Source organism: Salmo trutta, chromosome 15 (assembly GCF_901001165.1).
Source record: "Salmo trutta chromosome 15, fSalTru1.1, whole genome shotgun sequence".
In the NCBI taxonomy this organism is placed as follows: Eukaryota; Metazoa; Chordata; class Actinopteri; order Salmoniformes; family Salmonidae; genus Salmo; species Salmo trutta.
Genome location: NC_042971.1, coordinates 35,544,350 through 35,571,535, shown reverse-complemented (window position 1 = coordinate 35,571,535; position 27,186 = coordinate 35,544,350). Strand labels below are relative to the sequence as shown.

Sequence of the window (27,186 nt, the reverse complement as noted above, 5' to 3'; positions counted from 1 at the left end):
GTTAGAAATAATACTATATTTCCCTCAATGGAGTGATGCTGAATGTAAAAATGCTTAATTTACCACACTCTCCCCTACAGTATAATTCTAGCATAGAATAGGTGTCATTGTTCGAAAGGAGTTATTATGTATCCTCGTTGACAATAATGGGAATCCACCATAGGCAGTTCCTATCATGAAAGGAATCCCCACGTGTGACTTCATGTGAAACGAAAATGAAAGGGGTGTTGGATAGTCCGGTCGTTGATAGATCAGTTTCTCTTCTCATATTTCGCTCTCTTCGTTATTAAAATCTTAATACCAAATTATAGTGTAAACATTTCCCCTATGTAATCATATTAGGTCATACATGTAGCTATTGTTCGAACAATTTTCCTCTATTCTGTTGACGAAATATACCAAGTCTAAAGGGGTTAAATTATGAGGAATGCATTTGAAAAGACTAATATAGAGCTCGAATAATGATGATCCTAGATAATACATCGACATAAAATTGTTCCTTTCTTTCAAAAGTGTGTAATGTATTATATATGCAGAACGATTTGCATTTAATCTATATTGATATAATAACCCACCCGCTGATGTATAAGTAGTTCGTTCCGAAAAGGTGGGGGGTTTCCCTTCCGCTGAAAGTAATGCGCTGTTCTGCGAGCTACCGTCAACAACACTTTACTGCCCTACAGGCGCTCAAGGACTGAGGTGAAGGGAATCCAAATACCCGCGAATTCCCCTGAAGATTTGACAAAGGATTACAAGGTAAATGGCCGTTAGACAGAATAAATAGTTAGCTACATCGTATTACATTGCCACGTTTAATCGCTACTATCATTTTGTTTGGCTCCTGCTGGACATTATTCATCTTGACGACCAGATAATGGGTCACGATTCAGTTAACGTTATCTATGTTGGCTAGCACGGCTAGTCAGTACTGGCAGGAGCAAGTATCATAACAAGGTTTTGCTAGCAGCAAGCTAAGTCGTCTACAGTAGCTAGCTGGTTAGCCATTCACTCAGCTAACTACCTAACTAGTTCAATGTGTTGGTATCTAGCTAGCACTATAACGGACGCCGCCCGTACTATATAGGGCTAGCTAGCTAGATGGTTAGTTTGGGAGCTAGCTAGCTCTTGATCAGGACTCAATAACAGTACGTTACACATGTCATTGGATGAAGGAGTCTTTATAGGGTTAGTGCTCCAACACAGTCATATCTCCATGCAGGGCCGGTCCTTGCCTTTCTACTGCCCTAGGCGATAATATAGTAGAAGCATTTCGCTACACCCGTGAATGTTTATTTTTTTTAACCTTTATTTAACTAGGCAAGTCAATGACGGCCTAGGAACAGTGGGTTAACTGCCTTGTTCAGGGGCACAACGACAGATTCGAACTTGCAACCTTTCGGTTACTAGTCCAATGCTCTAACCACTAGGCCACCCAATGTGACCAATAAGATTTGATTTGATATAGGTAAAAAATACCTGTTTTCCAGATGTTGGGTTAAATGTAGGTTCTGAATGAAAGGTAAAAAGGTATGTTTAAAATGCACATTTTCCATGACATTGAAAATGCATCTTTTCCAGATGTTGAAATTGGTTCATATTAGGTTCTGGATGAAAGTTGAAAATACTTATTTTTAGGGGCACTAGAGTGTGCTATGGAATAGACGTGTTTTGTTAGAGCTCTGCAAAATTGAAACATTCATATTTATCTTAATCTCTCACGGCCTATGATTTCAAATCATTGTCTGACTAAAGGAAAAGGCACCAAAAAGGGGGCGTTAAACAAGATAATTTGGACGAGACAGACCACAAACCGATGTCAACATCGCTGACACACGAGGAGTTAGCTGAAGATACTTGCTCCCCACAGAACCCACTCCGATTGACCTACTAGCCGCTATAAACTCGCTAAGCGAGAAGGTGGACACAAGGTTGGCTGATATCTCAACGAGTCTTGGGACTTTGACTGAAACTGTGAAGGCAATCAAAAAAAAAGTTTTTATTTAACTAGAAAAAATTCTTAGTTGGGACTCCCAGTCACGGCCGGTTGTGATACAGCCTGGAATCAAACCAGGGTCTGTAGTGACGCCTCCAGCCCTGAGATAAAGTGCCTTAGACCCCTGTGCCACTCGGGAGCCCGAAGTGCAGGGTGCATGAGGTCGAGCAAATGACAGTTGATCACGAGGCCAAAGTTCCCCCTTAACTACAACGGAGCCAGGGTGTCTTTCTATCCAGATCTTTGGCGGTGATAAACCAACGGAAAGAGGATGATGAGTTGCACAAGAAATGCAGGGCGGCCAACATCCGATATGGATTCCTCTTCCCAGACCGAGGAATCAACGCGCACGTTTGATACCCCAAAAGAGGCTGAACTTTTCTTTTCATTCAAGCTCCCTGGCTGAGTATACAGAACTGCTATGTCAGCCGACTAAGTGGCCAAATATTGTCCAGGGATGGTTGAATTTCCTGCCGATGTCTGTCTTATCCATCAGAAGATCAGAAATTGGGGTCTATAATGATGGGTGAGATTGTATTGTTTTATATAGCATTGTTTAGCCTATCATCCTTTAGTCCCACCCACCCACTAACGTGACAGTTAAGTGTTATTTAGTCGTTGTTTACATGCAGAAAATCTATAGATGCATAGTTTAGGTTTTATGTCTAGTCACCCTAAGCTATGTTAGTTAATCAAGGAGGGCTTCATTTGGGGAAGTCACTCAGTAATGGGATGGGGTCTGTGTTTTATGTTCACTTTTAGTACAGGTGGCATGACAAGATCCCACATGTTTTGGGTTTCATATGACGGCAACAATTTGCTCTAAAATAAGTAATGCCACATAGTGACCGGGCACAGCCATGCCTCCTTGCCTGTCCAACGTTTCCTCATCTCCCAGCCCTTCTAATGCGACTAGCCCCAGTGCTCCTCACTCTTTTCCCCTTGCCCCGCTCAGTTTCTCCCTGCAGGCAGTCACTGAGTCCGAGGTGCTGAAGGAGCTCCTTAAGCTTGACCCCAAATTAACATCTGGGTCAGATGGTTTAGATCCTTTAAGGTTGCAGCCCCTATCATTGCTGAGCCTATCTCTGACATTTTTAACCTGTCTTTCCTCTCTGGGGAGGTTCCCGTTGCTTGGAAGGCAGCCACAGTGCATCCTTTATTTAAAGGGGGAGATCAAGCTGATTCTAACTGTTATAGGCCAATTTCTATTTTTCCCTGTTTCCCAAGGTCCACCGGAGCTGTTGCCAGAGAATTTTATGTTAATTTCTCTACCATAAGCCGTCTCCGTTGTTTTTGAGAGTTTGGCAGTACGTCCAACAGGCCTAACAACCGCAGACCACATGTAACCATGCCAACCCAGGACATCCACATTCTGCGTCTTCACCTGTGGCTTCCTCACCAGCCACCCGAACAGCTGATAAATCTGTTTGTTTGCACAAATAACAAATTTCTGCACAAACTGTCAGAAACCATCTCAGGGAAGCTCCTCAGTGTGCTCGTCGTCCTTACCAGGGTCTTGACATGACTGCAGTTAAGTGTCGTAAGCGACTTCAGTGGTCAAATGCTCACCTACGCTGGAGAAGTGTGCTAGAGTCCCATTGTCGTGCCATTCGTCCAACGCTATCACCTCATGTTTCAGTATAATGCACAGCCCCATGTCGCAAAAAGATCTGTACACAATTCCTTCAAGCTGAAAATGTCCTAGTTCTTTCATGGCCTGCATACTCACTAGACATGTCACCCATTGAGCATGTTTGGGATGCTCTGAATCGACGTGTACGTCAGCGTGTTCCAGTTCCCGCCAATATCTAGTAACTTCGCACAGCCATTGTGGAGGAGTGGGACAACATTCCACAGGCCACAATCAACAGCTTGATCAACTCTGCAACGGTGTGTCGCACTCCATGAGGCAAATAAATGGTGGTCACACCAGATACTGATTGGTTTTCTGATCCACGCCCCTATCTTTTCTTTAAGGTATCTGTGACCAACAGATGCATATCTGTATTCCAAGACGTGAAATCCATAGATTAATTAATTTATTTAAATTAACTGATTTCCTTATGAACTTTAACTCAGTCAAATCTTTGAAATTGTTGCATGTTGTGTTTTTATTTTTGTTCAGTGTAGAATATTCAGATAAATCTGTTCCCAATTGGATGGAAACCTAGCTACTGATACTTTTTCATGGCCCTCTCTTGTCCCTCTGCAGGAGACATATGGTGAGCAATATGTTTGGAACATTGAATTGCAATAAAATCTGTCGAATCGCAATTGCTTATAGAATCGTAAGGATTGCAATGCGTATCGTATTGGCAATTAAAGTATTGTTACAATATCGTTTCGTAAGGTCCCTGGCAATTCTCAGTCCTATTACATACACATTTTCACTTTTTACCAGGAGTCGTTTTCAAATGTCAAATGATGCTGATAATATTTAGGAACGGTGTGAAAGAAGAATGGAAACCTAAAATATGTGCCCCTGCTTATTCATTTTAATCTAATTTTGCAGTTTCGTTCTGTAATCCTTAGATAAACGCAGGGAAGACAAGTGTCCTGGAACAAACACTAACATAATTATATTCACATTGTAATGAATAACCCCCTTGGTTATCACATTCTGGAATGGTCACCTTATGAAAGCCGGGGTAAGCTAATTTACCATTTACATGGGTCACCAGACACACTATTTTCTTTCTCTGTGAGATCACTGTTGGGTCCTCGTTTACATGGCAGTACACCTATGACTTTTTCATACGCGTTCTAAAAGTTGTTTCATCCTGTTGTCACCTGAAAATCAGCAAAAAGCTCTCCTCTCAGAAAATGTGATTCCTATCTTCTTCAATGTCTTGATATTTCATTAGGCATAATGCTTACAGGGCACTGCCTTGAGCAAACCATAACTCTCGCTACTATCAGCATAGTAATGATATTCTCGTGATGAGCCACTAACGTGTTATTTTTCCATCTAACTAATACAAGCCAAGACGTTAGTTTGAAAGAGATTCTGTTCAAGAATGAAGGACTCTTGACTTCTAAATGTCAAAACAAATGTTGGATGTTGTGTAAGCCCTTCATGCCTCATGTCCTGCCATGTGCTCTTGTCTCTGTTTGTTTTTCCCTTTTGAGGCAGTATGGACAAAGCGGAGCAGTTTGTCAACATCGACCTAAACGATGACAACATCTGCGGTGTCTGCAAGCTGGAGACCGACACGGGGACCATGTCCTTCTGCCATGTCTGCTTTGAGCTTAGCATCGAAGGTGAGAGAGGCGCCAGTCCCCAGGGCTTGTTTAGCAAGTGGGAATGAAGATCAAACAAAGTGGTCAATATACAGTGGGGTCTGAAATTGACACCCTTGATAATGATGAGCAATATTGACTGTATAAAATAAGTAATTAAAATACTGAGCTATATTGTATGTGCAAATGGGGTAATTATTTTATACTATTACAATAGTTTTAGTTTAACAAGTAATTTATTTATTTTTCTCAAAGGTACTGGTCAAAATTGACACTCCTAAATATTCTTGTAAATAAAGTAGTCAAAAGTTGAGTATTTGGACCCATATTCCTAGCACGCAATGCCTTCATGAATCATGAATAAGGATGAGTGAGAAAGTTACTGAGGGGCAAAACTTGAAATGGTTTCGTATTTTTTTTACTGGCTACTTCTGCATTCTTGCAGGGCAGTACTTGAACCACTAGAAACTGTGTGTAGGCCTACGCGTGGTCTCAAGTTTCCAGGAGGATAAGCACATTCTCAAGTTCAGTTTTTATAAATGCCAACTTTTGCGACAACTGTCGCACGCATATTTTGTGCGTATGTAGCATTAATGAGGCCCCAGGCGTTTTACATTTTAAAACAAAGCTCTTTGGCGGCCACGCACACCAGTGGTGGGTTTTGCATCGAAAGAAGGATGCATAAGCAGGAAAGACCCCATACCTTCTGTAAAATATGGTTATGGATCTTTGATGTTATGGGGCGATCTTGCTTCCACTGGTTGTTAAAGTCAACAGCATCATAAACTTTACCAAGTACTGAGACATTTTTGCCAAAAACCTGGTTGGCTCTACCAGGAGGCTGAAACTTGGCAACAAGAGGATCTTCTGGCAAGACGATAAGCACACATCAAAATCCAGATTAAAAAAATTTGATTGACCACAAAATCAACATTTTGCAATGGCCGTCTGTCTCCCGACTCAAATCCCATTGAAAACCTGTGGAATGAATTGAAAGGGCAGTCCATAAGCGCAGACTAAGGATATCAAGGATCTGTAAGATTTTGTATGGAGGAATGGTCTAAGATCCTTCCCGATGTATTCTCCAATCTCATAAAACATTTGAGAAAAAGGCTCAGTGCGGATATCCTCGCAAGGTGAGGTATTGTTAATAATCATTTTGACCCTCAGTGTTTTTGAGAGAAAAAGTATTACTTGTTAAACAAAATCTTTCTCTGAGCAATAATTTACCCATTTTGTTGCGCATTCAATATACACTATATATAATAAAGTCTGTGGACACCCCTTCAAATTGGTGGATTTGGCTATTTCAGCTACACCCATTGCTGACAGGTGTATAAAATCGTGCAAGCCACCATGCAATCTCCATAGACAAACACTGGCATTAGAATGGCCTTTCTGAAGAGCTCAGTGACTTTCAACATGGCACCGTCATAGGATTTGGAGGATGCCAGGAGAAGGCTACCTGCCCCAATGCGTAGTGCCAACTGTAAAGTTTGGTGGAGGAGGAATAACGTTCTGGGGCTGTTTTTTATAGTTCTAGTGAGGGGGAATCTTAACGGAACAGCATAAACTTTGTGGTAACAGTTTGGGGAAGGCCCTTTCCTGTTTCAGCATGACAATTCCCCCGTCCACAAAGCGAAGTCCATACAGAAATGGTTTATCGAGATGACCTCAACCCCATTGAACACCTTTAGGATGAATTGGAACACCGACTGCGAGCCAGGCCTAATCGCCCAACATCAGTGCTTGACCTCACTAATGCTCTTGTTGATGAATGGAAGCAAGTGCCCGCAGCAATGTTCCAACTAGAGGTCGACAGATTCAGATTTTTCAATGCCGATACCGATTTATTGCAGGATCAAAAAAAGACGATATCAATTAATCGGCCGTAAAAAAAAAAAAAATAAATAATATATTTAAAAATATATATTATTATTATTAATATATTTGTAATAATGACAATTACAACAATACTGATTGAACAATGAACACTGATTTTAACTTAATATAATACAGAAATAAAATCTATTTAGTCTCAAATAATGAACATGCTCAATTTGGTTTAAATAATGCAAAAACACAGTGTTGGAGAAGTAAAAGTGCAATATGTGCCATGTAAAAAAGCTAACGTTTAAGTTCCTTGCTCAGAACATGAGAACATATGAAAGCTGGTGGTTCAATATTCCCAGGTCTTCAATATTCCCAGTTAAGAAGTTTTAGGTTGTAGTTATTATTAAAGGAATTATGACACGTCTACTATCTCTCTATACTATTTGTATTTCATGTACCTTTGACTATTGGATGTTCTAATAGGCACTTTAGTATTGCCAGCCTAATCTCAGGAGTTGATAGGCTTGAAGTCATACAGTGCTGTGATGCAAGCATTGCTAAGAGCTGCTGGCAAATGCAGTAAGGTTTGAATGAATGCTTACGAGCCTGCTGCCGCCTACCACCGCTCAGTCAGACTGCTCTATCAAATCATAGACTTAATTATAATACACACAGAAATATGAGCCGTTGGTTATTAATATGGTCAAATCTGGAAACTATAATTTAGAAAGCAAAACGTTTATTCTTTCAGTGAAATACGGAACCGTTCCCTAAGTCTAAATATTGCTGTTACATTGCACAACCTTCAATGTTATGTCATAATTATGTAAAATTCTGGAAAATTATTTCGCAACGAGCCAAGCTGCCCAAACTGTTGCATATACCCTGACTCTGCATGCAATGAATGCAAGAGAAGTGACACAATTTCCCTAGTTAATATTGCCTGCTAACATGAATTTCTTTTAACTAAATATGCAGGTTTAAAAAAATATACTTCTGTGTATTGATTTTAAGAAGGGCATTGATGTTTATGGATAGGTACATTCGTGCAACGATTGTGCTTTTTTCGAATGCACTTTTGTTAAATCATCCCCCGTTTGGCGAAGTTAGCTGTGATTCGATGATAAATGAACAGCCACCGCATTGGTTATATGCAACGCAGGACAAGCTAGTTAACCTAGTAATATCATCAACCATGTGTAGTTAACTAGTGATTATGTGAAGATTGATTGTTTTCTTTATAAGATAAGTTTAATGCTAGCTAGCAACTTACCTTGTCTCCTTGCTGCACTTGTGTAACAGGTGATCAGCCTGCCACGCTGTTTGTAGAGGCGTCCAAAAATGCCGATTACCGATTTGTTATGAAAACTTGAAATCGTCCGTAATTAATTGGCCATGCCGATTTAATCGGTCAACTTCTAGTTCCAACATCTAGTGGAAAGGCTTCCCAGAAGAGTGGAGGCTGTTATAGCAGAAAAGGGGAGACCAACTCCATATTAATGCCTATGATTTTTAGAATGAGATGGTCGATGAGCTGGTGTCCATGTACTCTTGGTCATATAGTGTAGCTCAGTATGTGTATTTTATGTAGTATTTATTTTTTTTGCTCATCTTGATTAAGTGTGCCAATAATTTTGGACCTGACTGTATGTGCTTTGCATGCATTAAGCCTTTATCGAATCCCGGAACTGTGGGAATATATCCTGACTGTGAAAAGGGAATATATCCTGTTTGTTCCAGGCGGAGTTTTTATTGATTATTGTACTGCGGCAGGGCTTTATTGTGAGTCCCAGAAAGAGCATGATTGTGGAGTTGAGCATCATGTGCAAATGCCCCAGTCTGTCACAAAGTGTTACCATTGTTGCTCCACTGTGTGTCTGTATCTAGATAAGCCTGTATAGGCTATTGTTGCAGAGATTTTGATACAGCCTGTGCAGCCTCTGGCCATTTAGCAGTAGTTACGAGGCAGCCAAGGATGGCACGTGGGGGTGGGGGCAGCAGTAATAATAGTGATATATGGGAGGGATCTGTGACTAGGCCCTGCTTTCTGTTGAATCTCTCCCTGGCCATGCTAGGCTACATGCTCACTGATCTTCTAGGTTAAATGCCCATCTAGGCTAATGCCCACGGCTCATCTGATTCTGCTTGACTTCATTAAGGTAGACTGGGAGGGAACAAAGAACTGCTCTCTGTCCAAGTTGCTCAGAGTAGAGGAAGCCATGCGTAAGTACAGGGTGTTTCTCAATATGCATACTAGCATGTTCCACACTCATGTTCAGAGTACACTCTCTGAGGAGGTTCTGTTTAGTACGTTTTTGTTAGGACGAGAGTGTGGAGAACGCATAAAACATTACATTTGAGAAATAGTTAACTTTTGGGTCCTCCTGCCATTCATATTTTTATACCAGCCAAAATATATACTGCTCAAAAAAAATAAAGGGAACACTTAAACAACACATCCTAGATCTGAATGAAAGAAATCATCTTATTAAATACTTTTTTCTTTACATAGTTGAATGTGCTGACAACAAAATCACACAAAAATAATCAATGGAAATCCAATTTATCAACCCATGGAGGTCTGGATTTGGAGTCACACTCAAAATTAAAGTGGAAAACCACACTACAGGCTGATCCAACTTTGATGTAATGTCCTTAAAACAAGTCAAAATGAGGCTCAGTAGTGTGTGTGGCCTCCACGTGCCTGTATGACCTCCCTACAACGCCTGGGCATGCTCCTGATGAGGTGGCTGATGGTCTCCTGAGGGATCTCCTCCTAGACCTGGACTAAAGCATCCACCAACTCCTGGACAGTCTGTGGTGCAACGTGGCGTTGGTGGATGGAGCGAGACATGATGTCCCAGATGTGCTCAATTGGATTCAGGTCTGGGGAACGGGCAGGCCAGTCCATAGCATCAATGCCTTCCTCTTGCAGGAACTGCTGACACACTCCAGCCACATGAGGTCTAGCATTGTCTTGCATTAGGAGGAACCCAGGGCCAACCGCACCAGCATATGGTCTCACAAGGGGTCTGAGGATCTCATCTCGGTACCTAATGGCAGTCAGGCTACCTCTGGCGAGCACATGGAGGGCTGTGCGGCCCCCCAAAGAAAGGCCACCCCACACCATGACTGACCCACTGCCAAACCGGTCATGCTGGAGGATGTTGCAGGCAGCAGAACGTTCTCCACGGCGTCTCCAGACTCTGTCACGTCTGTCGAAGTACGGTAATGGAATATTTAGAATTTTTTTGTCACGAAACGCGTCGGGCGCATGACCCTTATTTACCATTCGGATAGTGTCTTGAACGCACGAACAAAACGCCGCTATTTGGATATAACAATGGATTATTAAAATGTTTTTAAAAAATCTAAATATTCCATTACCGTACTTCGAAGCGTGTCAACCGCTGTTTAAAATCAATTTTGATGCCATTTTTCTCGTAAAAAAGCGATAATATTCCAACCGGGAAATCGTTTTTTATTACAAAGAGAGTGAAAGTAAAAGCATGCTATCCCCTCATGCACGAGCCTCAGTCTGATGGCCCTCTGATAGAGCACTTGCCAAACGCGCTAGTGTGTTTCAGCCTGGGAATGGAATTAAGTCATTCAGATTTTTCCCGGGTTCTAAGAGCCTATGGGAGCCGTAGGAAGTGTCACGTCATGCCAGAGATCCCCTGTTTTTGTTAGAGATGATCAAGGAGGGCAGGAAATGGTCAGACAGGCCACTTCCTGTAAGGAATCTTCTCAGGTTTTGGCCTGCCAAATGAGTTCTGTAATACTCACAGACACCATTCAAACAGTTTTAGAAACTTTAGGGTGTTTTCTATCCAAAGCCAATAATTATATGCATATTCTAGTTACTGGGCAGGAGTAGTAACCAGATTAAATCGGGTACGTTTTTTATCTGGTTGTGCAAATACTGCCCCCTAGCCCCAACAGGTTAACAAGCATTTCTCTCCTGTTCTATTCTTTCGTTGTCCAAAGACACAATCTTAGTGATATTAGCAACCCATCATAGTTGTTGCTATTAGATTCCCCCTCTTTTGAAGTTTCTGAGATTTTCATCTCACATATGGAACTGCTCGCATTAGGTGCTCTGTTTACAACACATTGAAAATGACATTTTATTAGCTGCTTCATTACAGGAGTTGCATCTTCAATAATAGGCTATATAGCCTTTTGACTAAGACCACCGGCTTGCTATTGTTCCATGTTTCCATTAAGCTCTTAATGACACATTTCATGTGTGTGTGTGTGTGTGTGTGTGCACATAATATCAGAGCGTAAGAGGCGAAGCGAGAGGTTTCAAAATAAGCCCAATTCGTTTCTATGGGCTTATTTTGGGCCTAAGCTTGTTGCCTGCCCTCCCGCCTTGGGACGACTCCCATTGTTAGGTCGGAAACATATAATGACGAGACGCTTCTACAGATCTCTGATAGTATTTTCTGTTGGTCACGTCAACCGCTTGTTGACCGGTTAATTAGGGTCAGTTAGTCGGCAGCAAAATTGACAAATTTGCATCCCTGCTAGTTAAACTAATGTTATGCAAGGTAGATGTCAATTCTACTTAGGTAGCTAGCTACAAATTCTTTGTGGCTAGCCAGTTAACCCTATTGACTTATAATGGACTTATGATTCACTAAGCCTTCTTCCAGCCAGGACAATGACATTAAAGACAAAACAAGATTATACATAAAGCAAACATTTTACTTCATAATTATCAGCTAGATATATGTGAATCGAGCTGACAAGATAGTTTAACAGGCGAATATGACCTACAACTAATGATATGCAAGGTTAGATGTAAATTCTTCGTGGGTAGCTAGCTAAGTAACAGGAACGTTAGAAGCTAGCCAGTTTGCCCTATTGACTTATTATGTGCTTATGATTTACATACACTACAGTCGGTATTGTAGGCAGGTAAACATGCAAACATTAACACGGTAGTATTTATTAACGTATCAAGATAAAATTTTGTAGTAAGGCAACATATGAGATGTGAATGGGCAACATTTAATTCCGAAATCAGTTTTTTTTTTTTTTCTCGCTTCAGCTCAAATAATCGGCAGCATTAATTTCAAGAAAATTTGCATTGCTTTTACGGGGTTGCGTCATATTCCTGTGACTACTTTCCGTTGAAGCTTGCATCTATGCATGCTTCAAAATATGTACAAATGGAGAACACATCCGAGAAGTGCCCTCTGTGCGCCGTTTCGCATACTTTGATTTGGACTCATAATCCAACACTCCCATGCTCCAGTTTTCGTGCTTGGAGCACGGCAGTATGCATTCTGAGAAACACCCACAGTGTCTCGCTCGCTCGGACTCATGGGTGAATTAGCGCTGCTGAATATTCATCAACGCGACACCACATTCTCATCTACTAGGATACACTTGATAGTTCAAGGCAGATGTTATCTAGGCCTACATGCTCGAACAAAAAGACATATGTTGCCCTTACACAGTGTGTATACCGCAGCAGTGCACTGTTGTTGGAGGGTAGGCCTATAGGGCTGTTTGTGCGTGTCAAACCACTTTCAACTCCACACCCACAGCTTCCCCCTAACGTAGCACGAAGGATAGATGTTCAGGCTTGTCTGTTTTTAGCTGCTAACACGCACACTCCTTACATGTAGCTAGAGTCAGACAACACACTGCACCGACATACAGCACTAACAAGCTCTATTCCACACACACACACACACACTGTAGCTAGCAGGAAGACTTGTCAGGGTCCAGTGACAACATATCAACTCAACTAAAAAAGAGGCTGACGTTGACAGAGACACTTTTTTGTTGTTGTGGTCATTGAGTTATTGACTGGAAACCACGCAGACAACAGGGCAGGTCCTGTAGGAGCAGTAGCAGTCTGTTGTTTTGAATAGGTTGGAAGAGGGAACTGTGCAGCCTGTCTGGCCCCTTCAGTGTGAAGAACAAGCTCTGTTCTGTCATGTCTGAGTGTGCTTGCTTATGTTTGGTCTTAGAGGTCTGCATGACATTTAATGCTCGTGACATTCAGGCCCTACCCTACCCAGTCTGATTGCTTCCTACAAATTTACAGCCCTGCCCTGCTGAATCAGAAATAACTTCCTCCATATCCATTAGCTGCTTGTCACTGTCTGTCCCCTGCTCCCTGAGCTGCCGCTCTGCGTGTGTGAGTGTCCATAGCAACGGTTCCGCTTTGGGCTTCTCAATGACAAGACGTGAGAGAGCTGTTAGCTAGCTACTTTTCGTCACTCTAAACTCGCAAAACATTTATTTTCTGTGAAAGTCTCCCCTGTCAGCTCAGACAGTGTTGTGGTTACCTTTTATGATCTTAGTCAGATATGACTGTACAGATACATTGCGCAGCAGGGCAGAAGCAAATATGTGATCAATTTAGTAATTCTTGAAAATGATATCCGAGAGCGTTTGAAAGAACATGCCCTACCTGGCCCTAACCCAATGTCTAGTGTTGGGGGCCGTCCAGCTCAGGTCCGGTAGCAAAGCTCAAGCATGTTTGTGTCCATGTGCTTCTGTCAGTGGCTACAGCAGTAATGGTAGTGGCTATTTATACACTGCTACTTCAGTGCTAGCTAGGTGTTTTTCCTCTCCTCTGTTTCCTCCTGCACCAGCTGTGTGTGGCGATGCTTCATGGAGATTAGTTGCTGCACTGGGGCCCAGAGTATTAACACAGTGCAGAGACAATGGAACATGACTTACTGCAGTCCTTCCCTCACACCCCCAACACAGTCTTCCAGGTCAGACAAGCTACAGTTTGATGTTCCTCTGTGGGAGAGATGAGGCTGTTTTTAAAGTAGTTGTGGTTGGCTATAGCCTAGCCTATGTTTTGTCTCTGTCTAAGCCAAACTGATATTGTGCCTTTTTATATTTGAGTTTAGGGGACATTTGAGCGATGTTTTTTTGTTTATAAGTGGTGTTTTTTGCACCTCTGAGTGCCATTCACCACAGCAGTGAGTGCTCATCCCTCTATGTAAATGGTATCCTGGGAGCTCTTTCAAAAGAGCACTAAACGCATTCAATATCCTCTGAAGATTTAAACAGCTATGAGTCAGAATACATAAGTTTCACAACTGGAGTTTGTTTTTCCCAGGAGCTGACAGGCCTCCGGCTGTTGAGTCAGAGTAGGCTAACCACCTGAGAGAGCCGCCACTCTCTAACCTGAGCCAACATGAGAGAGGCTCAGTCGGACTTAATACACTGGAATGATGGAGCTGATGCTGCCGCTATGTGCTGCTGTTAGGGGTCATTGTGCTGCTCTCTGGTCTAAAACGGCCTGCTCATTGTGGCTGAACTTCTCACCTTGAGGTGCAAACCACTCTGATTAGCCTATGTTAAAGGCTGATCCCTCCTGGTGACCTGGAAGGAGTTATGTGATCCTTCCTTAACCCATACGAAGTCCCATCCAGTTGACCACCTCTTCAAAATGATGAAAGTCTTAAATGGCGCTGCTAGGGATGTGCATCTTTCCCCTTCAAGACGATTCGATACATATGGTTGCGATACGATACAGAAACTATACGTTTTAGTTTGAAATGATTCAGTTCGATTAGAGGAACGAATTGCACTAAAATGTGTACCATAAACACACATATACATTTTTCATTCTAAATTAAAATCTACTGCTGATGAAGCTCATGAGGTGTGTGTGTGTGTGTGTGTGTGTGTGTGTGTGTGTGTGTGTGTGTGTGTGTGTGTGTGTGTGTGTGTGTGTGTGTGTGTGTGTGTGTGTGAGTGAGTTAGATCTATGGTCTATGTAGACACCTTAGCTGAGCCATAAGGGAAACTGGGAATCTACCACCCCACACTATCAGTTAGGGGAAGCAACTTTTGATTTGAAATCACCATCGCCCACTAACTAATTTGTCACTTTTAGAGATTAAAAGTGCTAGTGTGTATCAATATTTATCTTTAAAAATAATTTATGACATAGCCAATGAGAATAAATATTTATATCACACACCGTTCAAAAGTTTGGGGTCACTTAGGAATGTCGTTGTTTTTGAAAGAAAAGCAAAAATCACATCAAATTGATCAGAAATACAGTGTAGACTTTGTTAATGTTGTAAATGACTATTGTAGCTGGAAACGGCTGATTCTTTTAATGGAATATCTACATAGGCGTACAGAGGCCCATTATCAGCAACCATCACTCCTGTGTTCCAATGGCATGTTGTGTTAGCTAATCCAAGTTTATCATTTTAAAAGGCAAATTGATCATTAGTAAACCTTTTTGCAATTATGCACAGCTGAAAACTGTTGTTCTGATTAAAGAAGCAATAAAACTGTCCTTTAGACTAGTTGAGTATCTGGAGCGTCAGCATTTGTGGATTCGATTACAGGCTCAAAATGGCTAGAAACAAAGGACTTTCTTCTGAAACTCGTCAGTTTATTCTTGTTCTGAGAAATGAAGGCTATTTCATGCGAGAAGTTGCCAAGAAACTGAAAATCTCGTACAACGCTGTGTACTACTCCCTTCGCAGAACAGCGCAAACTGTCTCTAACCAGAATAGAAAGAGGAGTGGGAGGCCCCGGGGCACAACAGAGTAAGACGACAAGTACATTAGTGTCTAGTTTGAGAAACAGACGCCTCACACGTCCTCAACTGGCAGCTTCATTAAATAGTACCCGCAAAACACCAGTCTCAACGTCAACAGTGAAGAGGCAACTCTGGGATGCTGGTCTTCTAGGCAGAGTTGTAAAGAAAAAGCCATATCTCAGACTGGCCAGTAAAAATAAAAGATTAAAATGGGCAAAAGAACCCAGACACTGAACAGAGGAAGATTGGAAAAAAGTGTTATGGACAGACGAATCTGGGGTGTTCGGATCTCAAAGAAGAACATTCGTGAGACGCAGAAAAGATGCTGGAGGGGTGCTTGACACCATCTGTCAGTGCATGGTGGAGGCAATGTGATGGTCTGGGGGTGCTTTGGTGGTGGTAAAGTGGGAGATTTGTACAGGTTAAAAGGGATCTTGAAGAAGGAAGGCTATCACTCCATTTTGCAATGCCATGCCATACTCTGTGGACGGTGCTTAATTGGAGCCAATTTCCTCCTACAACAGGACAATGGCCCAAAGCACAGCTCCAAACTATGCAATAACTATTTATGGAAGAAGCAGTCAGCTGGTATTCTGTCTAATGGAGTGGCCACCACAGTCACCGGATCTCAACCCTATTGAGGTGTTGTGGGAGCAGCTTGACTGTATGGTACGTAAGAAGTGCCCATCAATCCAACATGTGGGAGGTGCTTCAGGAAGCATGGGGTGACATCTCTTCAGATTACCTCAACAAATTGACAACTAGAATGTCAAAGGTCTGCAAGGCTATATATAGTTGCTGCAAATTGAGAATTCTTTGAAAGCAAAGTTTGAAGGACACAATTATGATTTAAATTAAAAATCATTATAACCTTGTCAACATCTTGACTATATTTCCTATTCATTTTGCAACTCACTTCATGTGTGTTTTCATGGAAAACAAGGACATTTTTAAGTGACCCCAAACCTTTGAACGGTAGTATACATGCATGCATACAGATTGTTTCAAGCAAAACTATTCAGGTTCATCTTCAGCAATAATCTAAATAAAATGTAATGTAAGCCCTGATCAGCATGTAGCCTTCCTATAGACAGATGAGTTGTCTCCGGTGGTAGCTTAGGTTACTTTTATTCCGGTAAAAGACAATTTTCAACAGTGCATTTGATAACAATAACCTAGCAAATTACATTGGTTGTCACTCAACAAATAATGCCTAATATTGCGCAAGCCATTTTACAAACATTTGAATGCTGAAGGTGATGTGCAGTTGTGCCAAATCAGGAATATGCCTCCCTCTCTTTGGTCAGGGTGTGAAGATAGGCATAGCGCACAGTTTGACTAGGCTACTGATGTTGTTTGACATTGAAAATGACTTGTAGATCAATGACTGTCAACATAATTAGCTCAACACTGGAATGGATGCAGTTGTCACAAAAGATTAGGTATTTTCGTAAGGTAGAAAAAGTAATTTGAACAAAAAAAATTGTGGACCAGCGAATTGTGTAACAGATTTTCTGACTGACGCATGCAACATTTGGTTCGTTTTGGGTCCCAGGGACCAATGCACTCATATCTTAAACATTTGAACACGGGGACCGATGCATATCGGTGAATCGTTACATCCTTAGGCGCTGTCCATGCTAAAGCTTTTGGGCACTAGACCTCTCTCTCTATAGTTGGAGATTGAGAAACATGCTCTCTTTGCCGTAGCTGAGTCCAGAGCCACTATTCCACCACCCCACTGAGCATGAATGGCTTTCAGCGTATTTATTTTGGGGTGGTAAAGCGTAATCTGTGGCTTTCAGTACTAATTCCAGCTTTGGACCAAATGCCTTTTATGAATTGTGGTAATAGGCCTATGTTTTGGGAATACAGTAGAATATTTAGGCTAATACATTAATCATTTGCACCATATGCTGTTCAGCTCTATCTAGATGGACCTGCCTAAATACACTATAACCCATATGAATGCAACGTAAAAAGGTAATAGATGTCTGCTTAACCCACTATATGAACGTCTTGGGTTAGTTTTGGTTCTCCCCAACCAGTTAAAAGCCCTTCTTCTTCCCCATCTACCACTCAGTAGAGCAGCGGCAGGACCAAAGTGTGACCAATTAACTCTCTGGTGTACTGTACTGAGCTCTGTCTGTTCTCCAGGGTTAGCTCTGCAGCTGTTGACATCTGCTACACTTTCAGCCATGTCAAGTTCTATCTGGACATGATATCACCATGACCCCTGCCCCATTTCTTACTACCAACTTCCTAGCCCGGCCCCAATGACTCCTAAACTGTGTCAACAATCGAATGTCCTTGCCCAATGTAGGCCTACACACACAAAAAGCAGTTACCTATAGCTAAGGGAGTGTTACTAAGTAGGTTAAACCACATAATGATAGAATTCAACTCATTTTGCCAAGAACACTATAAGGAACCGTGAGTTGTTTTCAGAAAACAGAATTTCCGCCACCTTTTGTTCTAAATGGCCTGTTAGTGACATGTACAGTAAACAACTACAGGTCTACAGTAGTTTTACAATGGTGATATTCTATCGATCCTCTGAAACTAAGCCTGGCCATGCCTCTAGAGAAATAATCAGAGGTGTGGCCTACTATCTCCAGTCCAGGACAGCATTGATGAATAGTAGAGAAGGGAAAGAACATGTTCTGATGGAGTGAGCGAGCCTGAGCCATGAAAATACGGGCTGTCTGGTCTTAGATTACATATGATAAGATTAGGTCTACGGTTTCCATGACAGCCCCCACATTCACTGACCCTCCCAGCCTCCAGTCTGGAGAGTTGTGGCAAAGTGTGTTTGCTAAATAGACAGAGCAGGATTAGATCAGATGGATAGAGCACGACTTCCTTACATGCTGACCTGACCGGACACGTCACGTGCACGAGCGTTGCAAAATAAATTTAGAAATCCATGTTATTAAATTATTGCACCACACTGCTCGCATGCTCCAACGAGCGTCTGCGTTGCCAAGGGCTAAAATAGAAGTCATTCCTATTTCTGACGCAGATCGCGCTGCAAGTCCTGCCTCTCCCATCTCCTCATTGGTTTATAGAATCAAAAAAGACTAAATGTTTTGCCGGTTGTTGTGGTAAAAGTGTAGATGCCAATCACCATATAAGTTCAAAGATGAAAAAGCCTAGAAGGAGGAGAGATGACTGGGAACGATTCGGTTGACCGTTTTATGTGTTGATTAATTGTCGGAGTAGAGGACCTTGTGCATTTCAGGTAAAATAACAACTCAATGTTTATATCCCAGGACAAATTAGCTAGCAACAGCAAGCTAGCTAAATAGGACAAATTAGCTAGCAAATGCAAGCTAACTAGCTAAATTGCCATACATGCTTAATGCTTTTTGACCTGTCCCCAAATGAATGTCATTGGTTCAGAGTTTGTTTTGATATTTTAACCTGCGTGTCGTGATCGCGTTTGGTGTAGAGGGACAAAATAAATGTATGCACGATAGCGCACACGTGCACAGCCGGTTTGGGTTCCGTGTTAGCCCCGGGGATTAGCTGTAGCGTTTCTGGTTATAGTTAGTTACTACTAACCATGGCATGGTGACACATCATTCTTCATTGAATGTTTGCCTGCTCTGTATATGCTCCCTTAGCTTTTACTCTGACACCATTCAATTCAAACAGGAGTTACCCTACTCACTGATTGTTTGCTTTTTCCTGTCCCTTCTATGCTCCCTTAGCTTTTACACAGACCGATACCATTCAAACAGTACTCTGACTCTGAGGGCATGGTGGATGGTTTATGCAGTGCTCAGATGAGGTTGTTCTGTGGCTGCTCTGTGGCTTTATTTCTCTGAAGGCCAGGTAAACGGCTTCCACCGGAGATGTGCTAAAGCCAACAAAAGGATGATTCACAGGCCTGTGTTCTGGAGCCTATTTCTCATCAGCGTCGTGCTGCTGCTTATGCCTCTGACGAGTTGACTGCCACTGCCGAAGACATTGACTCACCTCTGAATTGTGTGTGTGAGAGAGTATTGCTAGCTAGCTGCTAAGCTGCTTAGCACATGGCTGGGAGCTTAGCTCCACTCTGTTTGGCTGGTGGTACACTGCTCTGGTTCTGGGCCTGTGATTTGACTGTTGGGCTTGTGTTATTTTGTGATGGGACGAACCAGTCGGTGGTCGAAGCCTGATTATCTGATCGGCTTAATACATTGCTTTTGGCTTGGTGGTTTATGAAGCCCGTGGTAACTGGTGTGCAGGTTGGACTTAGGGAAAGTTCAGTAGCCAGGGACACACACACACACACACACTGTCCCATACCAGCTCTCCAAGCCTCTAGAATTTTCTAGCCTCACAGCTTCCTTATAAGACTAATTCACCACAGAGCTGTCTGTTTCAGGGTACACACACACACACTTATTGTATAGGCATAATTTGGCTTGTTCTTAGTATAAACACAGTGTGCTTGTGTGACGGGTTGGTTAGCACAAGCAAGTCAGCTGATGATCATATCTTAAAGCCTACAGTGTTGAACAACTCGATGCGTTTCTGTTTTTTGTGACGGGCAGCCTATGCCATCTTTACCTCTTCTCTCTTTCCTGGAGAAGTGTTTGAGGTGAACCTACCTATCAAGAGCATCCGTCTTACTGCCTTGTACTCAGTCTTGACCTCGACTAATCCCCTAGCTGAAGGCTCCAGCACGTCTGTCTGCGTGATATGTAGGCTGAAGACAAAGCCTGTACAAACATGCTCGCTTGTTTGCTCACTTTCTCTCTCACAACACATGCACAAATGAACACACGCTGCGCGCGTACTCACACACTGTGTGTGCTCCATTCAGTGTTTACATGATTGCCAGTGCCCCCGGTTTACTTCAAGGTTAGTTTGACTTTGGATGTGGTGTCTGAGGTAAATTCCCCTGCATTTTCTCTGTGTGTTAAATGCGTTAGAGAAAATGGCCTCTTGCAGTCCGAATTGAGGAAGTGTTGTTAATCCCAGGTGATCCTCTCCCTCTGAGGAAGCTGGAGGTTCTAATATGACTCAACCCAACGCTCACAGTCTCTGGAGAGCTCACACCACAACAGAGCAACTTCTCTCTTAATAGTTACTCAATAAGATTCTTCAGAAGGATTTCAGAAACATCCTTAAAAAGGAAGGTCTGCCTAAAGAATTTATCTTTGAAAATGATGGTACTTAACTCTGTTAAATTCGGTTAACCTGAAATGCAGTAATGGCCTAGTTTCTTTTGAAAAGCTCTTTTAGATATTGAGAAGATGATAGCTAGTCATTTAGGTTAGTCTGTGCTGGCAAGTCACTGCAATCTTTAGATAGGAGAGTGGTCTCTATTAAAATTTAAGTTCAGCCCAGCATATATCTGTGCATTTTAAGATCGGTCAATCTCCCAGCCCTGCTATCTCAATGGTTCAAAAGATAAGCCCACTATAAGCAGCATTCCCCTGGAAATCAAAATACTTAAATCTGCCTATTTTAGGCTGCTTTCAATGGATTTATTCCAAAAAGGAAATGTTTGTCAAATGCGGTAAGTCAGTACTGTAAGACCGTTATAGTTTTATGTCCTTCTAGAACAGCATCTAGCGCAGGAAATCATTAATCTGCAGTGGCTTGACTTTGAAAAAAGAGCAAAGCCAACAGTCCTCTTTTTCCTAGAAATATGTCCCTCAGTTCAATACCTTGAAATACATATAGTATTTTTTGCTAAACAGAACATGTAGCTAATTGTCTTCTCTAACTGATTTACTATGTGTCTCGCTCTTGCTCTGCTTGCTGCAGGTGTGTCCCATGCCACCCTCCTGCACTCCAAATCCCTACGGGGTCACCGGGAGTGTTTTGAGAAGTACCACCTCATCGCCAACCAGAAGCTGTCCCGCTCCAAGGTCTCCCGCAGTGCCTACGAGGGCATGAAGCTGGCCCTGAGCCAGAAGATCAGCCGTATTGTTCAGTACGCCCAGAACAAAGACTCTGTCAGCTCAGAGGGAGGTCCGGGCCGCCGGGGGGGCAAGCACCAGCTCCTTTGCTACAGCCAGAATGGAGACCGTAAACTTCTTCCCCAGTCAGACGCACAGGTGCCTCGCTACACCCCATGCTGGAACCAGGGGACGGGGGCAGGAGGGCTGCCGGACTACGCCACAGGCATGCTGGAGTGCCACTCGGCTGAGGGGCTGGGGCTACTGGAGGGCGGGCAGGGCCTGTGGGGGTCCACAGGGAGGAGGGGTCTTCATCGCCACAGCCAGTGTTCTGGAGGAGACCACCAGCTGCTGCACTCAAACAATGGCCACAGCAGAGACGAGTGTGAGTTCTTTATACCAACTGTAATAACACTGACTTCCTCTATTCCCAACACACCACACTGGCTGTGGTCAGATGTTCTACCCCTCTGTTCTCCAGAAGTGAGCTCTCTGCTTAAAAAAAAGACATTGTATTGATGTAGCCTAAGCATGGGGCTAGAGGAAGCCTCTGGGAATGAGTGCACCATTTTAGGAGGGTAGAGGAGTCAGACTATAGCCAGTGTTATTTAGCCCAGTCATCACTGGAGAGGCTTCAGGGGATCTGCGTTCCCTGCATACATTCCCTTCATCAGAGACATCTCAAGGCTGGATCAGAAGGTGTCTGCCTCTGTGATGAATGGCATTGAGTAGGAGGAGGCGTGTTGAAGAGGGAGGAAACGTGGGAGGGAGACAGATGGGATGCGCCGCATCCATTTCTCTCCTCCTTCTGATCTGTTCTCTGATCTTTGTTATATGGACTCCTATCTCTTCCGTCTCCCCTACTACTCATTAATGGCACACAAGACAATGATGATGCAGGCAAGGACTCAGTTTGTAGAGCATCCTCCTCACACATTCCTCCTCGACCACCACTTTCCCTCCTTTCCCCACACCATCACACTCCAGAGAAAAGCTTTCTCTCTCCTACCTCAGTGTCCATGTCCCGTCCCTGTAACAGCACCAATGTTTTTTGTGCCTGCTGCACGTCCTCTGGGAGAGAGGAGGGATATCTCCCAAGGACGGTGGCTCTTTCATGCCATTCTTAGAATTCCATTCCTTTGTAAATGACGACAGTGTTGCTATATGACTCTTCGCTCTGCGTAGTTCGTTGTTGCTATGTGTTAAGTCCCTGAGGTCGCGTTAGTTGTTTAGTTAGAGGACTGTTCTGAACAAGTTTGCTTTACTTTATCACACATGCTGTGTTGCTCTTGTTTTGTGACCCAATCTGTGTTTTATCTTCCAGTGATTAAAATGAGTGTGGATGAACTCCACCAGCTGAATGGTCAGCTCCTGCTACAGATTCAAAGTAAGAACTTCAATAGATGGCTATTAAAGTGTAACTGTGACCAGATGTCTGAATTATTGCTTTGCATTTATCTATATAGGAGTGTATGGGTTTGAAATGTCTCTTGTTATAAATGGAAGGAACTGAATATGTTGCATTATTGTTTTGTCTCGTCTGTGCTGGTGTCTTTGTCTTTTGTGAGGTGGTATTATGTTTTGCTGGTACTGTGTTGTCATTGCTGTCTGCCCCCTCTGCTTAATCTGTTTAATTTATTTCCTTTGTCACAAATTGTCTTTGTGTGGTCCCTGGCTTGCAATATACTGCTTTGCTCTGTGATCTCTGTCATGCCATCCACTGTGTGTGTGTGTGTGTGTGTGTGTGTTAACCCTGTGCTATACTGACCTCTGCCTCCCCCTCTACAGAGGTGTTTGAGGAGCTGACGGTGGCTGTACAGGAGAAAGACTCGCTGGCGTCGGAGCTGCACGTTCGTCATATCGCTATCGAGCAGCTCTTCAAGAACTGTGCCAAGCTTCCCTGGCTGCAGATCAGCCGAGCCGGGTCCGGGGTCAAGGCCAGCAGCAATGCCCCCGTGGAGTGAGGGGAGTCTGGGGGTACCTACCTGGCTTGGCTGCCTCTCTCAGGGGGCTGGCTGTCTCACTCCCAGGGCTACAGACACAGGCTGGCCTCTCTAGCCAGTGCCCTTTGTATTGTGAAAGACTTGCTGCGTGGTGTGGTTTGTCTCAGATGAGTGAGGAGTAGACTTGGCCTCCTCATCATGCTTAAGGCTTTCTGACTGCAATACTTGAATAAAGGGCTTGAGGAAAGGCAATAAAATTGAAGGACCTTGTGATCCATCGACTTCTAAATGGGAACTGTGGATTGTTGATCCCCTCTGTTGGTGGACCTGTTGCCTATGCAGAAGTATTTTTTTAAAGAATGCCTTTTCAAATGTATTTGATTCAGTGATGTGAGCAAGATCTTGTTTGCATATCTAGCTAAAGTTCTTTTCATTTCATTTTTTGGTTTTCATCATTTACATTTAGCCTTCTTTTGTTATTTTAATCACACCATTTCCTCGCTCCTCAGCAAATATTTGGTTGACTTATTCTGTTGCTGTGGTAACTGTTTCTAAATGACCAGTGAGATTTTATTTTGTAATCTGTGCAGTGAAACCTATTCTTGAGGTTTGAAGATTCTGTTACATCACCCACAATCTAGTTCTAAGTGGAGGTGGGATTTTAGCCAGTTTTGGATTAGGGTTGAATTTGTTTTTTTGGTTTTGTATTTACATTTTTTGTTAGTGGCATGCTGCAAATGCTATTTTCTGATAGTCTTAACTTAAGTTCTCTTGATTTCAACTGGTAAGGTATTTTATGGCTGTCGAGCACAAGTCATGCCTATAGTTGAACAAGGGAGTGACATGAAATACATGCTGATAGCAGAGAAGGCCCGACTCTAAGCGTTATATGGTCCAATCGCCAAACCAAAGTATTTTATTTTCTTCAAGGCAGCAAATGTCAGTATTTATTATTTTACTTGTGGCCTACAAGTATAGGCCTCGCTAGATCAACTAGAATTAATAGTGAAATGCAATAGAAATACACTGATACCAAATTCACTTGAAATGTGGCTCAATGACCAACGTGTGATTCTATAACAGGTTTAGCTGTATTGTCCTCTGTTATGAATCGTTCAACACTTCTCCCCTGGTTTCATGGTCTGTCTTATGTTATGAATGTATGTAATCAATTTTTTAAATATTGTTTTACTCTTGTGGTTTTGGGTTTCAAATGTGCTTTGGTTTTTACTTATTTTATTTATAATTTTAGCAAATTGTTTTCTGGGGGGTAGGCCTGTGCCTTGTGGAGTTCAAATTTATGGATATGTGAACTCAACAGGATTCGGCAGTCTCGTTAATCTTAACAGGATGTGTCCAACAATAACCATTGCCTTCTGCTTTAAGGGCACTGATTGGAAGGAACCAATATAGCTGAAAGAAAACCCAAATAATGATTTGTTTCACCTATCCAGCCTGGTCAGATCAGTGATTAAAAGGAAGAAAAAAAAGTGACAAACAAATGAACTGTTCATGAACATTTGGGAAACAGCTGTAGTAAGAACATGAATTGTTATGTTTAGGCACCCTCAGGTGGTGGTTTAAAATTACTGCAGAGGTTCTTACCACTGAAGTGGAGCCTCTTAGGATAGTTCTATAATTGGCCCAACATGAATTTGTATATTTTGGGAACAAAGAAACACTTCTAATCAGGTTGTGATGTATTTGAATCTCCCAATGTCAGTCTCCCTCTTTATAAGAGATCAGATTTGACCCCTTTGGGGTTTAGACAAAAGGTTTTAGCTCTGCTTTGTCTCATCCTGGTTTTGTTTGGATTAATAAGTGTGTTCTTCTGAGCATGAGTTACTGATTTTTAGATACACTTAAAATAAGGGATGGGTTTCTACAAATCCCTGCAAGCTCCTGCACGTCATCTCTAGCTGACACCCTTGCTAACGTGTATTGTCAGTTTAAAACTTGCTCAAGACAGTTCACAGAATTGTTGATTTTTAAAGAAATGTAGCCAATTTATGAATTACTACATTTAGCTAACATTAGATACTTAATCCAGAGATTCTTACCTTTTCCTCGATTCTGCAGTCTCACCAAGATTATCATGCCATTCTTCATGATAGCCACATTAGCAGCTAATTTAGCGTTTCATTTTTGGGGGGTAAATACAGGCAAATATATTGTTAAAAGTTGCCTTGTCCTAGAGATTTACATGGTTATAGAAACATCACACCAAGATAAGCCTGCATGAAACAGCCCTTATTTTTAGTGTTTCTAAAAATCCACTATGGGGAAAAATGAATGGTGGAAGAACGATTTGAAACATTTCCCTGTTTGATCGCTTGTCTTCACGGGTATTATGACTCATACTGTGGTATTCTATAGTGTACTTATACTAGGGGATGGGGTGCCATTTCAGATTTGTCCACTGAGTGGTTTGTAGGTTTGGTAAAAGGATATGTCTGAACGGTTGCTTCCCAGGTTGGAAAGACCTGTGAGCAACCCGTGTCTGTCTGGGGTAAATGTCCATTAGCTGTGTGTGTGTATCTGGATATGTGTACATACATACCTGTTACATTGCTTTCCCCTTTCTGCTAAATTTGACTTGACTCATTATTTACTTGGTCTGATATACATTAAAGGGATAGTTATACCAAATTACAAAATGACATTGCTTTCCTTACCCAGTAAAGTATGACAGCAATCCATGTTTTGTTTTTATTTCCCTGTCACTGTTTCCCGCATTTGGCATATTAGCTTTCTTACGTATCATGTCCAACTCTTTCGATGGTATCTGAAATGTATTGTGAATCCCAGTAACTTAGATGATTTGAATATGATGTGCAAAAAATGCTAAAGTTGGTACCAGGACTTGAATGGGATTTGTGCCACAAATGCTCCAACGTTAGCATTTGTAAGTGGTGCCAGGGAAACTTAGCCAAAGCATCGATTGCGGTCATACATTGTCCAATATGTAATTTGGGTGAACTATCCTACATTTTGTAATGTGTGAACTATGCCTGTGCTGTGTGGATTTCTTTGTAGAAAGTGTTTATTTGTGGAGCTGACTGCCTATATGAAATGTCAAAATAATTGTTTTGTATTTTTTCCAAAATATTTCAATAAAATATTTTTCATACATTTTCTGTTTGGTGTCATATTGTCTGAGTAGATGTAGGCATGGTATGACAACAATTGAGTTGGCTACAGAACAACTTATGAGACCATGTTATGGAATCTAGTCAATTACCAATTGTCTCTAATCAGAGCCCTCTGGTGTTGTGTTCGAGACAGATCCAAGACCAGAGCAAATCAAGTCAAGATTTGGGGGGGGGGGGAAATGAGACTGTCAAGACCAGAAAAATGCAAGTCCAAATCAAGACCATGATTGTAATTTTGTCAAATCACCACCATAACAGTTCAAAATGTCCAGTATTTCTGTGTTCATATTTCTGAACAGCATAAGGATTCTTTAGACATGCTATATTGTGAAAGAATGCATGATGAGGGAAAATAGAGCAATTCTACAAATGATTGTTCCCCACTGTGTTTGGGTTAATAATGTGCCTTCTACACCTTCAGAGAAGGGCTAAGGATTTATACAATTATTATAATTACAAAATTATTTTCAATTATGTTCTGATTTAATCGCTTCAGTTTTTTCTGTAAAGGAAAGGGTTGAAGAAGGGAAAAAAAATCCAATCAGGATTTTTCTTTGCTGGTCTCTGCAGAGATACATAATAGAAG

The 27,186-nt window shown here is 42.2% G+C and overlaps 1 protein-coding gene across 2 annotated transcripts; it reads left to right on the top strand.

Moving 5' to 3' along the window:
- Window positions 1–643: 643 nt before the first annotated feature.
- Window positions 644–26,580, top strand: LOC115148883 (protein EURL homolog). 2 transcript variants are annotated; one of them, XM_029691174.1, is made up of 5 exons: window positions 644–756; window positions 5,127–5,254; window positions 21,372–21,890; window positions 22,830–22,892; window positions 23,294–26,580. In XM_029691174.1, exons 2-5 carry the CDS (start codon window positions 5,128–5,130, stop codon window positions 23,467–23,469), a joined length of 885 nt encoding a protein of 294 aa, XP_029547034.1. In that variant the 5' UTR covers window positions 644–756; window position 5,127; the 3' UTR covers window positions 23,470–26,580. The 2 variants fall into 2 exon arrangements, with proteins under 2 accessions (XP_029547034.1, XP_029547035.1); XM_029691175.1 differs by having other exon boundaries at window positions 5,123–5,254.
- The last annotated feature ends 606 nt before the right edge of the window (window positions 26,581–27,186 follow it).

What these genes read in the sequence shown, in the direction of transcription:
- LOC115148883 (XM_029691174.1), top strand. Translation starts at nt 5,128, where the DNA reads ATGGACAAAGCGGAGCAGTTTGTCAACATCGACCTAAACGATGACAAC. An exon ending in CTTTGAGCTTAGCATCGAAG is followed by an intron (nt 5,255 to 21,371) that starts GTGAGAGAGGCG and finishes TGCTTGCTGCAG; the next exon opens with GTGTGTCCCATGCCACCCTC. An exon ending in TGGCCACAGCAGAGACGAGT is followed by an intron (nt 21,891 to 22,829) that starts GTGAGTTCTTTA and finishes TTTATCTTCCAG; the next exon opens with TGATTAAAATGAGTGTGGAT.